We start from the raw sequence: 13,987 nt of genomic DNA, 5'->3' as shown, positions 1-13,987 counted from the left end.
TCTCTCTCTCTCTCTCTTGCTCTTGCTCTCACTCTCTCCCTCCCTCCCAAAAACTCTGGCCTTGGGCTGCCTTTATTTTTAAAATATTGTTGCTCACACATAAAAGCAACAAGTTTCCTAAAGCTCAGGTCTGATAATTTCACTCCCCTAACTAAATAAACTCCAGGGCATGGGGAAATAGATCACAAGGTTAAGAAGATTGAGGATTGGGAAGACAAGGTAATTGAGAGAACACCAACAGGTACTTTGAGATCCCTGATCATAAGGCAAGAACTGGGATGGAAAAGGAGGGTAGGGAAATAGGCACTGAATTCTTTTGAGGAAGAAGGAAAAATGACTTGGGGGCCAGCAGAAAGCAGTCACCATAGTGGCTCCTAGACTCCAGCTAGGTCTGCAAGCAGAATTTGTACTGAAAAGATGTTGCGGTGTTGCCAAGTACAGCCTTGTAAACCTCAATGTATCACATCCTGAAGATCTACCAAAGGAACACAAATGGCACACGAAAGTGTATCAGTGGATCCCAGAAATAATGTGGAGGTGGCCTGAGCTGTTGTTGTTCAGTTGTTTTCAGTCATGTGGGACTCTTCGTGATCCCATTTGAGATTATCCTGGCAAAAATACTGGCATGGTTACCATTTCTTCTCCAGTTCATTTTACATATAAGGAAACTGAGGTAAACAGGGTTAAGGGACTTGTCCAGGGTCACACAGCTAGTAAGTGTTTGAGTCCAGATTTGAACTCAGGAAAATGAGACTTCCTGATTTCAGGCCTGGTCCTCTATCCACTGTACCACCTAACTGTCTGAGCTCGACACCTCTAAACTGATCTAAATTCCAGATGAGCTCCCGTAATATATCACAGGGGTTCCCGCTGACTCTTCCCCCAACCCTATTGGAATTGGCAGCTGCTAGCTGGCACAATAAATAGAGAGCCAGCCTAGAGTCAGGTAGACCTGAGTTCAAATCTAGCCTCAGACACTTACTAGCTGTGTGACCCTGGACAAGTCACTTAAACTTCATTTGCCTCAGTTTCCTCACACGTAAAATGGGATAATAATAGCACTTAACCTCCAGGGTTGTTGTGAGGATCAAATGAGATAATCATTATAAACACTTAGCACACTGCCTGCTGCATAGTAACCACTCTATAAATGTTAATTAGTTGTTATTATTGTTATTAATTAGGTTCCAATGTGGAGAATTTTAAATAGTATCTTATCTTTTTGACTGACTTGCTTCCACACAGTTTTGAAAACTTAGGAAAATCTGAAGTTACATCATGTTTCTGTTAGACTTGCCATGTTAAAAGTCATGGGTCCAGAAGAATACTGAAATGGTCAAATATATAATCAGGGCAGAAATGGTTTATAAGGTTGCAGGAGGAACAGTATTGGCCACTGCATGTTCCTGGGTAAGTATGGTTTCAGTTCTTATCCAGGGAGTAGTGTGGGAAACAAACTCAACCAGAGTCACGATGGCGGAATTGGCTTGGGAAAACCTGAAGTCATGGTCAAAAGAAATCCACATTGTTCACATATCACTGGACACAGCAGATCCATCTTGAAGATGACCACTCTTCTCTCTCCCCTAGTTGAATCATCTTCCTCTGTTGAGGAGGATTTCCCCATATGATCCCTTTTCCTATTTGGAAAAACATGTTATAGTCATATGTTCATATGTTGTCATATATTCATGTACTCACGTAGTCCATATGTTATAGTTGGTAGGCGTTTGAGGTGAATGACTGGAACAGAAAGGGAAGAAATTGCTCTCAACATCTGATGCCTTTAAAGAAAACAAACCGTTGAAGAAAATGCCAGGGTTTAAACTCTTAGGGTGTGGTCTGAACTGTTTTGACTTGTGCAGCTACAAAGGTAAAAAGAAGATTTCCATCATTCTTCACTATTATGATTAAAATCTCAGTTCCTTTAGATGCATCACATCTTTGTTAGTTTTTTTTCCTTTCTTTTCAAAACTTCAGCATTTCAAGAGGTGGGACCAGATTGTGAGAGGAAGCACTTGAGGGCTCTGAGTCATGTTTTTGAAGGCGTTTCTTTGAAACAGAATATTTACCTGAAGGCATGCTAGCTCACACACAAGGCAGTGGAGCTGGTCTGAGGACTTCTGAAGGCCAGACCTAAGAGAGAGGCAGGATGAGCACCACAGGAAAAGTAAGCAAAGTATTTCTGTATCTTCATCACAAACTAGGGAGATGGGTAACTCTGCAACCTTCCAGCATCTGAATTATTTGTTTAAGGAAGTGAATTTTCAGGAGAGGAGAGGTTTGCCTAGGCAGACAAGCATTTAGCATATATATTACATTACATTACATTATATTATATTATATGTGCTTTATTTTAATGTATGTGTATGTATATAGAACTATATATGTAAATATGTATGTGTTTGTAAATATACATAGTATGTATATATGAATATACAGTATATATATCTGTGTATGTATGTATATATACAGCAGAACTTTTCATTGCTACAGGATGAAAATGGGGGCTATGAATGGAGTGACCATGGGGAAGGGGGCCCTTTCTCTAGGATTTTAGCAGTGACTGAAGGAATATGCTTTAAGTTGATTTTGATAGAATGTTAGCACCTTCTTCTCTGTTGTATTTTGATACAATTAAGTGATGGAATGCAAAAGATAGAAATCAAACCTATAACAGCACCAAAAGACTGGGCATGCCCATGAGGTTACTTAAGGATGTGATTTTTATCAACTACCTGTGTGAACATAAGAAGTAAGGATGGCTCTCATTAAAGACTTGTTTATGTGGGCAAAAAAAAATAACTGAGCATGTGGGAAGAGAAGAGGATCTTAACCTTTTTTGTGTATTGTGGACACTTTAGCTGTCCATGGACTTCTTAGAATGATGTTTTTAAATGTGTAACATAAAAATACATAGAATAACAAAGGAACCCAATTATATTGAAATACAGTTATTGAAATGTAAAAAAATAACAAATCATTATCATAGACCCCCAAGTTGAGAATCATTGGTAGAGTTTTAAAGTTTACAAAGCTTGCTTAGATATAAAATATAGTTCTAAAAATAACCATGTAAAGCCAATAAAGTTCTCTTTATCTCACTTCACAGATGTGCTGCTCAGCGAGTTTAAGTGATTTGCCTAAGGGCAGGCCAATGCTTTTCTAAAGTAAAGTTGTATGTTTTGGGTTTTTTTTTTTTTTTAACCATACCATACTGCTGCTTGCAAGTTCATATAATCGGGGAAAAAAAGATGCTTAGAATTCTTTAAATGTAGTGATTGGGTCCAGTTTAAAAAGAGTTTGGGTCTTTACTTCATTTGGCAAAATAGTTTAAAGAGGTCTAGAAGAGCCAGAATGTAAAAATACCTCAAAAGACCAAATCATTTTTTATACATCAGTTGTAACAGCTGTTTTTATGACCAAAGCAAAATCAGTTTAATTAGTCAATTATTTTCTCATTTTGACATGGATCTATTATTTGCAAAAGTAGCTTCTGTATTTTTTCTTCATAAATGCTTTTTATGCTGTAGATGATGTTTGAATTCAGATATATCAGCAAATATAATCCTAACCTTAGGGTTTGAAATGTTGAGAATGGCTTTGAGTGGAGGATGTACTCCGGAGCATTTGAATTTGGTTAATTTTGAGACCAGCTGGTTCATGTAAAGACTAGATGAATCTGGTAACTGCACTTTTCCTTCCTATGCTAACCTTCCTGAATTAACTCAAGGTGTTCTGAATTTCATCTTTCCGTGAATGATGACTAATATGAAGTCCATGGACTTGGGAGCAGTTCTCCAGATGGCCCTTAAATCTCACTTAATCTTAAGCTTCAGTCACCTCTGCTCAAGGTTACATACAAGCCAATGAAACATTTTCCCAGAGCACAGGTGGCAAGGCTCCCTGGCTTTTGGGACAGGGCCTCTGGGGTTAGCTCCCTAGGGGCCAGCATAGAAAGCAAGCTATAGCGGCTGTTCTGAGACTTTCTCCTGTGAGGAATGTCTGTGCGGATCCTCCATATGCCCGCCTTTTCCACGTTTTACCACCTACTGCTAACGTGGATCTGACATGGATGTCTCTTCTCCTCTGCCTTTTCCTTCCACTCTCTTCTATTCCTCTGGGAAATCTCCCTACAGGTGCTCTGGATTCTGAAGGGTTGTTTGGTTTTGTTTTGTGTGCTTTGTTTGTTTCTGTTCATTCAGCCCAGAATTTCCCGGTAGCTCCCTTCCCTGTAAAAACTAGTTCTGAAGGGCACTGAAATTAGGCCCAAGGATCTGTTGGTACACCTGCAATTTTCCCCTACACTCTCCTTCCAGGAACGTGTCATCTTGTAGTCACTCAGCACAACTTGTCTCTTTAGGTATGTCTCACCACATGCCTTTCACGAGCACAAATATCACTTACGGCAGGAAGAGACCAGGGGACAAATTGGAGGGGTCCTTATTTAAGTGGATCAGGAGACAGAAGAACCAGAAAAATGTGTGAAGATGAGAACCAGGGATTCAGGCCTCTAGCAGCACCACTTACCCCACAGCCCCTCAAGGACAAAGAAGGAGAATTAGTACACCGAGTGACCTGCTGTCTACTCTAACATCAGCCAGATTGCATCAGATGCTTGCTTCAGAAGAGTGTGATAATCATCACACATCTTATCCTGAGAGCCTATGCCAGTGTGTGGAACAGCGAGCAATATTTACCCAAATTAAACTCAGAGGATCCTCAAGGTAGAAAGTAGAAAAGAGTTTTATTACGATCTCGCGAGAAAGGGCGACTCACACCAAGTGTTCTCTCAGTGTCAGGGTATAGATCCTGGCCTCAACGCCCCCCCCTCCTCTCAGCTCAAAATCACAAGCCTTGAAGGTACAATCTGGAACTCGATAATCTACCCCAAGGACAGGGACAAGTACAGGGCAAACAGATGCCGATATGCGATGACCTACCCCAGAGTTCTTGCCACTTTCAGGCCCCTTGCCTTGAAACGTGCAGATGTGATCATATCCTGTGTCCCCGCTCTTATTCCTCACGGTCAACAACTTGTTTTTACAGTAAAACTGGGCAGGGACCTATAGATTTAGATTTTAGGAGAGGTCTTCACCATATTTCACTCACCAGGTCTCTTCCCCAACTCCACGATGTAGGGCTGGCCTTGGTAAAATTTCAAAATGGAAAAAGCAGCCGGCATCTTCCTGCCTCAGTTTCAGACTCCTCCTTTCTCCTAAATCACCTCTCAGTAAGACTGCAGCAATCATTTCTCTCACATTGCTGCCTTTGTGATCCCAGCACAGTCACCCACCTAGGCCACCCTACACCACTAAACATTCCAGGGTGCAAAAAGAGATGTCAGCACTGCCATCAAAAGCCTAGTTGCTTTAAGGCTGCTGACTTTACCTGGGAACTAGGGGGCAAGAAAACTGTTCGAGTGAATTCACTCTGCTGCAATGTCGCAGGACCTCCCTGACTTTCCCCCAAGGGTCCAGGAGGCTCATTTTGGGGAAAAACCTCATGAGCATGCAAGACCCCGTCAGCCTCGGGATTCCACCTCCCCATCATCCTCTGTCCCTCTTATTGGAGAGTGGGGCTTATGAACTTTTTTAGCCTTCCATTTAAGAAGAGGGTACAATTCAAAACACTTCCTCGTTTCTCACCTGACTGCACTATCTTTGAACTTCTCTGACTTTTCCACTACACCCCAATGCTGGGTACTTTCCGGGCTCACTCCACTCCCTTGCTTTTCAGCTCCTTTTATGTGTTTTCTTCCTCCCTCCCCATTAGATCGTAAGCTCCTTGAGGGCAAAGACTGTTTTTCTTTTTTTCTTACGTGAGAGATGATCTCTGAGAATCTCTCAGGAATGAAGCCTCCTCAGGGAGTTAATTGCTTCTTGTTCTGTTGAAACACTTGCAGCTCGTTGATCTTGTAAAGAAACATGCTTTTCAACTTTATCAGACCTCCTCCTCCCTCTCTAAAACTATTTACTCTAAAAAGAAAAAGAAAACTTCCTGTCTACAGGCAGGTTGTAAAAAGTGTCCTTGTTCTTTGTTGCTGGGGTAGATTGCCCCGAATAGATTGTACCCTCAGGGCTTGCATTAATGAGCCCTGAGGAAGGGGGGGGAAGGGGATTGCTCTAGGACCTATATCCCACGCACTTATTTCTATCCCTACCACTTACCATAGCACCTGGTACATAGTAGGCACTTAATAAATGTTTATTGACTGACTGACTCTAATGTTAGTGACTGACAGTCAGTATTTGCATTTTTCAAAGGTTTCCTTTAACTCAACTAAATCCCTAATTGGTGAAGTCCTATATCAGGTAATGGAACACACCTCTAAGATATTTCTGATTCTCAGTCTCTTCCTTTCCTCTACTTCTGGATCCAGAATTTCACTGAAATCTGTGAGTTCATTTTTCCCTTCTTCCACTGCTTTTCTTGTCAATGTCTCCAGCCTTCAGAGGGACAGGTATTTCTATTTAAACTTGCAAATGCATGGAAAAGGTCCTGGTCTTGAGGAAAGTTAGATGAACAGCCCACCCTGATAGAATGCTTCTTTTGTGAAAAAAAAAAAAAATTATTTATTTTTAATTTATGGAATAAAACGAGCATTTCTATAACAGCATAATTTAAAAAAGATGATTGCACATAAAACCACAAATCTATTATGTACAACTTACTATTCCTTTTAAATATATAATAAAGTTATTATGTAAATTTCTTTTTTCTCTTTTCTTCCCTTCTTCCCCACCCTAGAGATGGTTACATTAGAGACAAATATGTCTGTGTGTGTGTATACACACACACACACACACACACACACATATATATATATATAAAATCATTCTAAACATTCTATTTATCAGTTCTTTCATCAGTTCAAGATTCAGACGGCACCTTCATTCTTATGTCCCTTGTATTTATTTGGGTATTGATAGTAATCAAAACAACTTAGTCACTCAAAGTACTTAAAACAATATTGCTGTTACTGTATACAACATTCTCTTGGTATTGCTCATTTCACTTTTCATTTTTTCATGCAAGGCTGTCCATGTTTTTCTAAGATCATTGAACTCATCATTTCTTATAGCACAGTAGTATTCCATCACAACCATACACTACAACTTGTTCATCCATTCCTTTCTTACAATGGACTTTGCCATGCTTACGCTAGTCAAATGCCAAGGTCTATGGGTTTATGAGTATGTCATATAAATATGTTCTTGCTATTTTTCAAGGTGATTAAATGCAAAGCTGCTGTGTTGTGGGGCCTGAAACAGCCCTTTTCCATCGAGGAGGTGGAAGTTGCCCCACCGAAAGCCTATGAAGTTCGAATTAAGGTACTGACATTCCTAATATGGACTAATTTTTCCCCTTAAGAGAAGGCCTGAGATTTCTTTCTTATAGGGAACTGTCAAAGAGGAAACTCTTACAATGCAGATCAGCCCCTGTTTTGCAACTTAGAGACTTAGAGTTGCCTGGAGACATTAATTAGTTCAGTGTCCTGCCCAGACTCAAATAGCCAATATGGGTCAAAGGTGGGACTTGACTTTAAGTCTTAAATGATGTTGTATCAGTCAGATGCCTAAGTTAACACCATTCTAAACATTTGCTGGGTTTATAATCCCATGGGGCTAAGGGTCCCTGATGTAAAGAAACAGCATCCTTGGAGCTACACCACTGGCATGGCTAACCAGTTAAATAGTTCTGCGTCATGTTCTTGCCTTCGTAACATTAGGCATAACCTCAACTCTGGCTGCTAATATTGCTATTGTTCTACTCTTCAAGGTGCATCTCAAAGATTCCTTTTAGGACAGTTCTCTTAGAAAGGTGTTTGGATCCCCACAGCTGAGATAAATACAACCAAACCTATAGCATCACCGCCCCCCCCCCCCCCCATAAGGACTTTGGTCAAAGCTCCAGAAGTGCATTAAGAAGGGAATATGAGTCACCCAGAACTAGATGTCTGCAATATTGTATCATCTTTTGAGAATCATATTCAGAGGGCTCTAGATTAATGCTTCCTAACCTATGCCGATTTCATTTGATGTCTATTTGTAATTTTGCAAGGTTTACCTTTGGAGTTGTGATGCCTAGTTAGGTGCTCATCTTCCTTTCTCTAATATATCTCCTCCCTGCCTCCCCACCCCACACCAACCCTGGTCTCTTCTCTCCTCTCCTCTCCTCTCCTCTCCTCTCCTCTCCTCTGCTCTTCAGCTGCGACTCACAAAGATTAGAGGCTCGAAAGAATTCAGAGTGAATATCTCCAATAGAAGAATTCAAAATGGATATCAAGTGGAGGGCAATGGAAAGATGCCTGTTGGCTGAGAGCAGAGGATCTTGGAAATAAAGAATGTTGTCATGGAAATGTTTGCTCCAAGGAGATAGGCAGATCACACAATGAAAGCAAGCTAGACAGCCCCTGTGGGCTCCCATAAGACTACAGCACATTAAATGGGGAATGGAGGAAGACACAGATGTGAGTTACGTAAGAAGGTGGGCAGACTTGAATGGCTTGTAATCTACATTGTTGCAGGCCACATCTGGATCAATGAAACACAAATTTCACTTGCATATTTATGCTGGACCATGGCATCTTTCTGTCCCTTGTTAAATAGTTATTGAATGAGCACCTTAATAATAATGAAAAGTAATGATTTTTTTAAATAAAATCTCCTCAAACTCAGTTAGCCATGAAATATTTTCTATTGATTGACATTAGGAACATATTTACACTGTCCTCTATACTTGAATGCCTTGCCCCATTATCCCATCATTACTCATCCTCTTCTAGATAACGAACCCTGGACTAAGGCCAATGTTGGCTTCCTCTCCCTGTACTCTCATGCTTTAAATCCTGGCACAGGGAATCACACAACTCTGCTGACCGAGGCTGCTCCAAATTGCTGTCCTCTATTCTTAACTGCCCCTCCCCTTCTGCACAACAATTCATTTATTCTGCCTTGATTGACTCTGGGCTTTTTAAAATATATATATATCTTCCAAACCATCTCTTTTGTCTGAGAGCTACCTACAATACAGCATCCTACTGTCTCAGCAGAGAATACTTTTATTTTATATTTCACTGAAAATAAAAAGCCTCATACTGTGTTGAAAATATTGAGTCTATTTTTAGTACACTTTCTCTTGTCCTTGATTCTGTTCCTCAAACACTCTCCACACTGTTCCCCATTCTAGCTTCCTTTGCTGTTGTCCACGAAGAGGTTGCCTTTCTTCTCGCCAAGGTCAACCTCTCCACCGGTGCCCTTGATCTCAGCCCATCCTGTCTCCTCTGAGAACTTGCTGCTCCCATCCTCGATTCCTTCTACTATTAATATTATTCAGTAGCTCCTTAGATGATGCTTACAAACGTGCCCAGACTTCCTAGTCCTTTAAAAACCCAAGCTTGACTTTTCTATTTCTCTGTCTCTCTCTCTTTGTCTCTCTCTGTTTCTGTCTCTCTCTGTCTCTATCTCTTTCTGTCTCTCTGTCTCTGTCTCTCTGTCTCTCTCCATTTCTCCTCCCTCTCATAGTCTGTTGCTCCTTGTTCCTTCTATTCCCTCATCTCCTGACTCTTTCAGCTCTTCATACTCTGACCCAGTATCAATGATCTCTTTAAAAGCACACTGTTTTTCATTATTGATCTTCTATTTTCAAGTAGATTTCATTAATCCCTTTTGTTTCTACAACACTTTCATTTCTTCTGTATCTCTTTCCTCATCCTCCAAGATAGCTTTCTTATTACAAGGAATTTTTAATAGCAAGAGAAAATATTTAGCAAAACATATCAATCTTTAAAAAATTTTCAGTCTTACATGTAGTGTGCCACATTCAGGGGACTCATAACTCTGCAAAGGCATTGTGGGTAGGAGGGAGCTGTCTTTTCATATCTCTTTTCACCAAGCTTGTCTTCTATGACTTTGTAATATTAATTTTCCATTGTTCAAAGGTGCTTATTCTCTTTACAAATACATCTAATTGTTATTTCTAGTCCATAGCTTTCATGATTTCTCGATAGCATCTGACACTGCTGACCACCTCTCCATTCTGGATCCATTCTCTCTTCCTGGGTTTTCCTGATTATTGCTTCCTCTTGGTTCTGCTCTGACCACTCCTGCTCAGTCTTCTGTGGAAGTTCATTACCCATTTCTCACTCTGTATCTGGGAGCTCTATTTTGTATGAAGGCACTACTCTGGGTCCTCTTTCCTCCTTTCTCTACAGTCTCACTCTGTGACCTCATCACCTCCCATGTATTCGTTATCATCTGTATACAAATTTGTATGCAAATAAGGTGAAAATTCATTTACTGTGCTCACTCTCATTTTGCTTCTGAGCTCCAAGCCTGTAAGACCAACAGCTTATGGAACTCTCTCCATTTGGATATCATATTAACCTCTCAAATTTGATATGTCCAAATCTGAACTTATCTCTCCTTCTCCCAACCACCCAGTCCCACCCTTCCTCCTAATGCTTCTATTTCTATCAGGGACGTCGCCTTCCTTCCAGTCACTCAGGTGTGCAAACTCAAAGACAGGTGCAATTCCTCACTTTCCCTTATCCCCTATGAACAAGCTTTGATTCTCCCTCAATAGCACCCCTCAAAATTGTCCCCTTTTCTCCTTTTGCATGCACCACACAATTGTTCAGATTTTCTTCACCTCCTGGTTGGACTCTTGCCATAGTCCCATTATAGACATGGTCTCTCTCTTGCATGGTTTATTCTCCAAACAGTTGCTGAATTTATATTTCTGAAGCCCTGGTCTGACTGTGTCTCTGTCCTGAGACTTTTTAGCCTTTATGATAAAATACAGCATTCTTCTGCTTGATTTAAATCCCTTCACAATTTGGCTCCAAACAATCAACCTGAACTGATTTCACACTGTCACCTTTAACGTATGCTCTTTTCCAGCCAAACAGACCTACTTTCTGTCCTCTTTATGTTACATCTCCCATCACCATGCATTTATACAGAATCTACACCTGGAATGTCTTCTTCCCTCACCTCCTCCTCTTGAAATCTTAAGCCCCCTTCAAGGCTTGGCTCAAGTACTACCTTTCCTGATCACCCCTCCCCAGTTATTGTTGGCCTCTCCATCACTTCAAATCTATTTGTATTCACTTAGTATTTTGTATTTACTCATTTCAATCTGGGTGGAGTGTAAGCTCCTTGAGGACAGGGACAGTTTGGTTTTATTTTTATATACCTAATACTTAGCATTTTGTTTTGTATACCTTAATAAATTCTTGTTGAATTGAATTGGAATTTATAAAATAATAAAATAAGATATGCCCTTACAATTAGAGATATTTACATTTTTACAGTAAAAATAAATCAAAATACAATCATATGAATTTATACTATTTTTTCTTATTAATAAAATATTTTGAAATTCTGTGTGCATTGAGTAATGACCAATTTCCTAAAAACCTTTCTTATTTCCTTTCCTGTCCACTTCCCATGGTTCATCCTCCAATAATCAAGCCATAGCCATTTGCATTTTCTCTAGTGTTTAGATTCACTGTAAATTTCCATTTAACTTTTCTGTTACCTTAAAACAATGTTTGAGGTCAAAGAATCTTTTGCAGCTTGCCAACCGAGTGACAAACAGTTCCTCATGCCTAGCACTGGGATAATCGATACTAGTAGGAGCTTTCAGAAAAAAGCTCACTTTCTTTTGACCTACTCTTTGAGATCATCCCAGACGAAAATGTTTTGTGAGATGTAAAAAGCTAAAAAAATTCCAGATCATGTAGACCTTCGGTGAGTTGATCACACTTGGTTTGGTTCTTCCATTTGAACACTGCATGTCACTTCATATGACATGTCACTGCCCTACTGAATCATACTCCCCCACGATGAAAGCTCCCTCAGCACAAGAACCTTAGAGTTGGCAACGCACCCAATACAATGGAAAGCACTAATATATTTATAAGAGGATCATCTTTAAATATAAGCTGCATTTCACTTAAGAATGATCTAAGTAGTCCCTTCCTGCTATGACCAAGATGTCCTGTTACCCCAGGGTTCAGTCGTCTTTCTCTTTCCATGTAGATCTTGGCCACAGGGATCTGTCGTACAGATGACCATGTCATCAGTGGAGCAATGACTACTAAGTTTCCAGTAATTGTGGGACATGAAGCAAGTGGGATTGTAGAGAGTATTGGAGAAGGGGTAACTACAGTGAAACCAGGTGAGGCAGGGGTCTTTAACTTGGGTCTATGAATTTGTTTTTCATAAACAATTTTTATAACTATATTTCTTTTTAATTTATGGGATAAAACAAGCATTTCTATTATGTTATGTTGTATTTATTTTATTTTATATGCTATGTTAAAAGACTGCCCATGAAACTGCATTTCAATATACGTGGCTTCTTTTGTCATCCTATATGTATTTTATGCATTTAAAAACCTTATTCTGAGAAAAGCTCCATAGGCTTTATCAGACCGCCCAAGGGGTCAGATTAAGAACCTCCTGAGGTAGAGGAATATTGAGTAAGGCAACTACTCAAATGTCAGAGCAAGAAAAGTAGGTATAACACAACCTTCTTCTGCCCATAAACCTAGGGCACACTCTGTCATGAATAGACACAGTGCCATCCATGGTAAGAGTGGGTTCATGCTTAGAGTATAATGGAAATGAGGCACACATGTAGGATACACATGTGACAAAGGCGATTCTTAACTCTTGGCATTGTAGGGCCTGGAAGGCTTGTCTTCATTGTGTCTTCATTCACTTCCTCTTGGGTTTGCACCTTTGTTGGGCAGATTACCCAGCTGGGCTCTTAGGGACTGGTCTCCATCTTTCTTCTACTTTCTTTTTTGCTGATAGTGTCACACTCCTTGAAACTGCTTCCTCTCCAGCCCCTACCCCAATTAAGTGACTCCCTCCCTATATCCGTATCTGTCTGGAACGTGTGTCTCTTCAGAGACATAGACTCTGACAATTTCCTTTCCTCCGTCTCCCCCACCTACCAGTACCTACTCTACAAGCAGCTTCTGGTTAAGGGGAAGGAAGGAAGGAAGGAGGGAGGGAAGGAACAAGAAAGGAAGGGAGGCAGGGAGGAAAGGAAAGGAAAGGAACAAAGAATGAAGGAATGGAAGGAGAGAGGAGGGGAAAGAAGGAAGAACAGAGAGAGAGGAGAAGAAGAGAGGGAGAAAGGAAATAAGCACTTCTTAAGTGCTTACTATGTACCAGGGACTGTGATTAGCACTTTACAAATATTATTTCATTTGATTCTTAAAGAGTAGGGACTATTATCATCCATTTTGCAGTTGAGGAAACTGAGGCAAATTAAAGTTAAGTGATCCACTTAACACCTAGCTGCCTCAGTGTGACTAATTTGTTTGTTCATCCAGTCATTTTATTCCTTTCCAGATTTAGTAAGACAGGTGCCTACATCTCATAAAGTGATCAGGATGTAGATTCATCTCTATGGTCTAGATAACATATCATTAACACTTTGTGATTACATTCTGAACCATCAACTGAGGTTTGTTTTGTTTTTGTTTTTGAGGAGGGGACTCTCTTCTCTCCCATAGATATTTCCATATTTTTCTAAATCCCTCATATTCTTCATTTCTTATAGCATTATTAAACTCTCTTCTGTTCATATACCATACTTTGTTTAATCACCCCAATCAAAGGGCACCCACTTTGTGACCAATTTTTTTGCTATGGCAAAAAGTGCTGCTATGCCTTTGAGAATTGGTAGATAGATGGCCGGCCTCAGGATTGAGATGTCCTGAATTCACATCCTGTCTTTGGTGTATATTTGCTGTGTGACTCTTTGCAGGTAATTTAATCTCTCAAATTCTCTAAAAAATCTAAGTTGTAGAATTTGTAGTTGTAGTTTTCTCTAATGGTGTAACATCCCTCAGGGCTACTCTCCAAACTCACATTCATGTGTAGTTTCAGGTGCCCAGAGTATGGTTTCTTTTTATAATCTATCTATCTATCTATCTATCTATCTATCTATCTATCTATCTATC

The 13,987-nt window shown here is 40.1% G+C and overlaps 1 protein-coding gene across 2 annotated transcripts in view; it reads left to right on the top strand.

Annotated features, from left to right (window-relative positions):
- The first annotated feature begins 2,089 nt into the window (after nucleotides 1–2,089).
- LOC114036732 (alcohol dehydrogenase class 4 mu/sigma chain-like) overlaps nucleotides 2,090–13,987 on the top strand; it is a 28,964-nt gene continuing 17,066 nt past the window's right edge. For both annotated transcript variants that reach the window (XM_027853407.1, XM_027853408.1), the window contains exons 1-3: nucleotides 2,090–2,170; nucleotides 7,233–7,334; nucleotides 12,048–12,186. In XM_027853407.1, coding sequence (XP_027709208.1) covers nucleotides 2,153–2,170; nucleotides 7,233–7,334; nucleotides 12,048–12,186 — 259 coding nt within the window. In that variant the 5' untranslated portion in view covers nucleotides 2,090–2,152. The remainder of the gene's footprint in view (nucleotides 2,171–7,232; nucleotides 7,335–12,047; nucleotides 12,187–13,987) is intronic.

This window comes from Vombatus ursinus, unplaced genomic scaffold (genome assembly GCF_900497805.2).
Source record: "Vombatus ursinus unplaced genomic scaffold, bare-nosed wombat genome assembly UNPS02009975.1, whole genome shotgun sequence".
Lineage (NCBI taxonomy): Eukaryota > Metazoa > Chordata > Mammalia > Diprotodontia > Vombatidae > Vombatus > Vombatus ursinus.
This window is presented reverse-complemented; position numbering and strand designations above follow the sequence as displayed.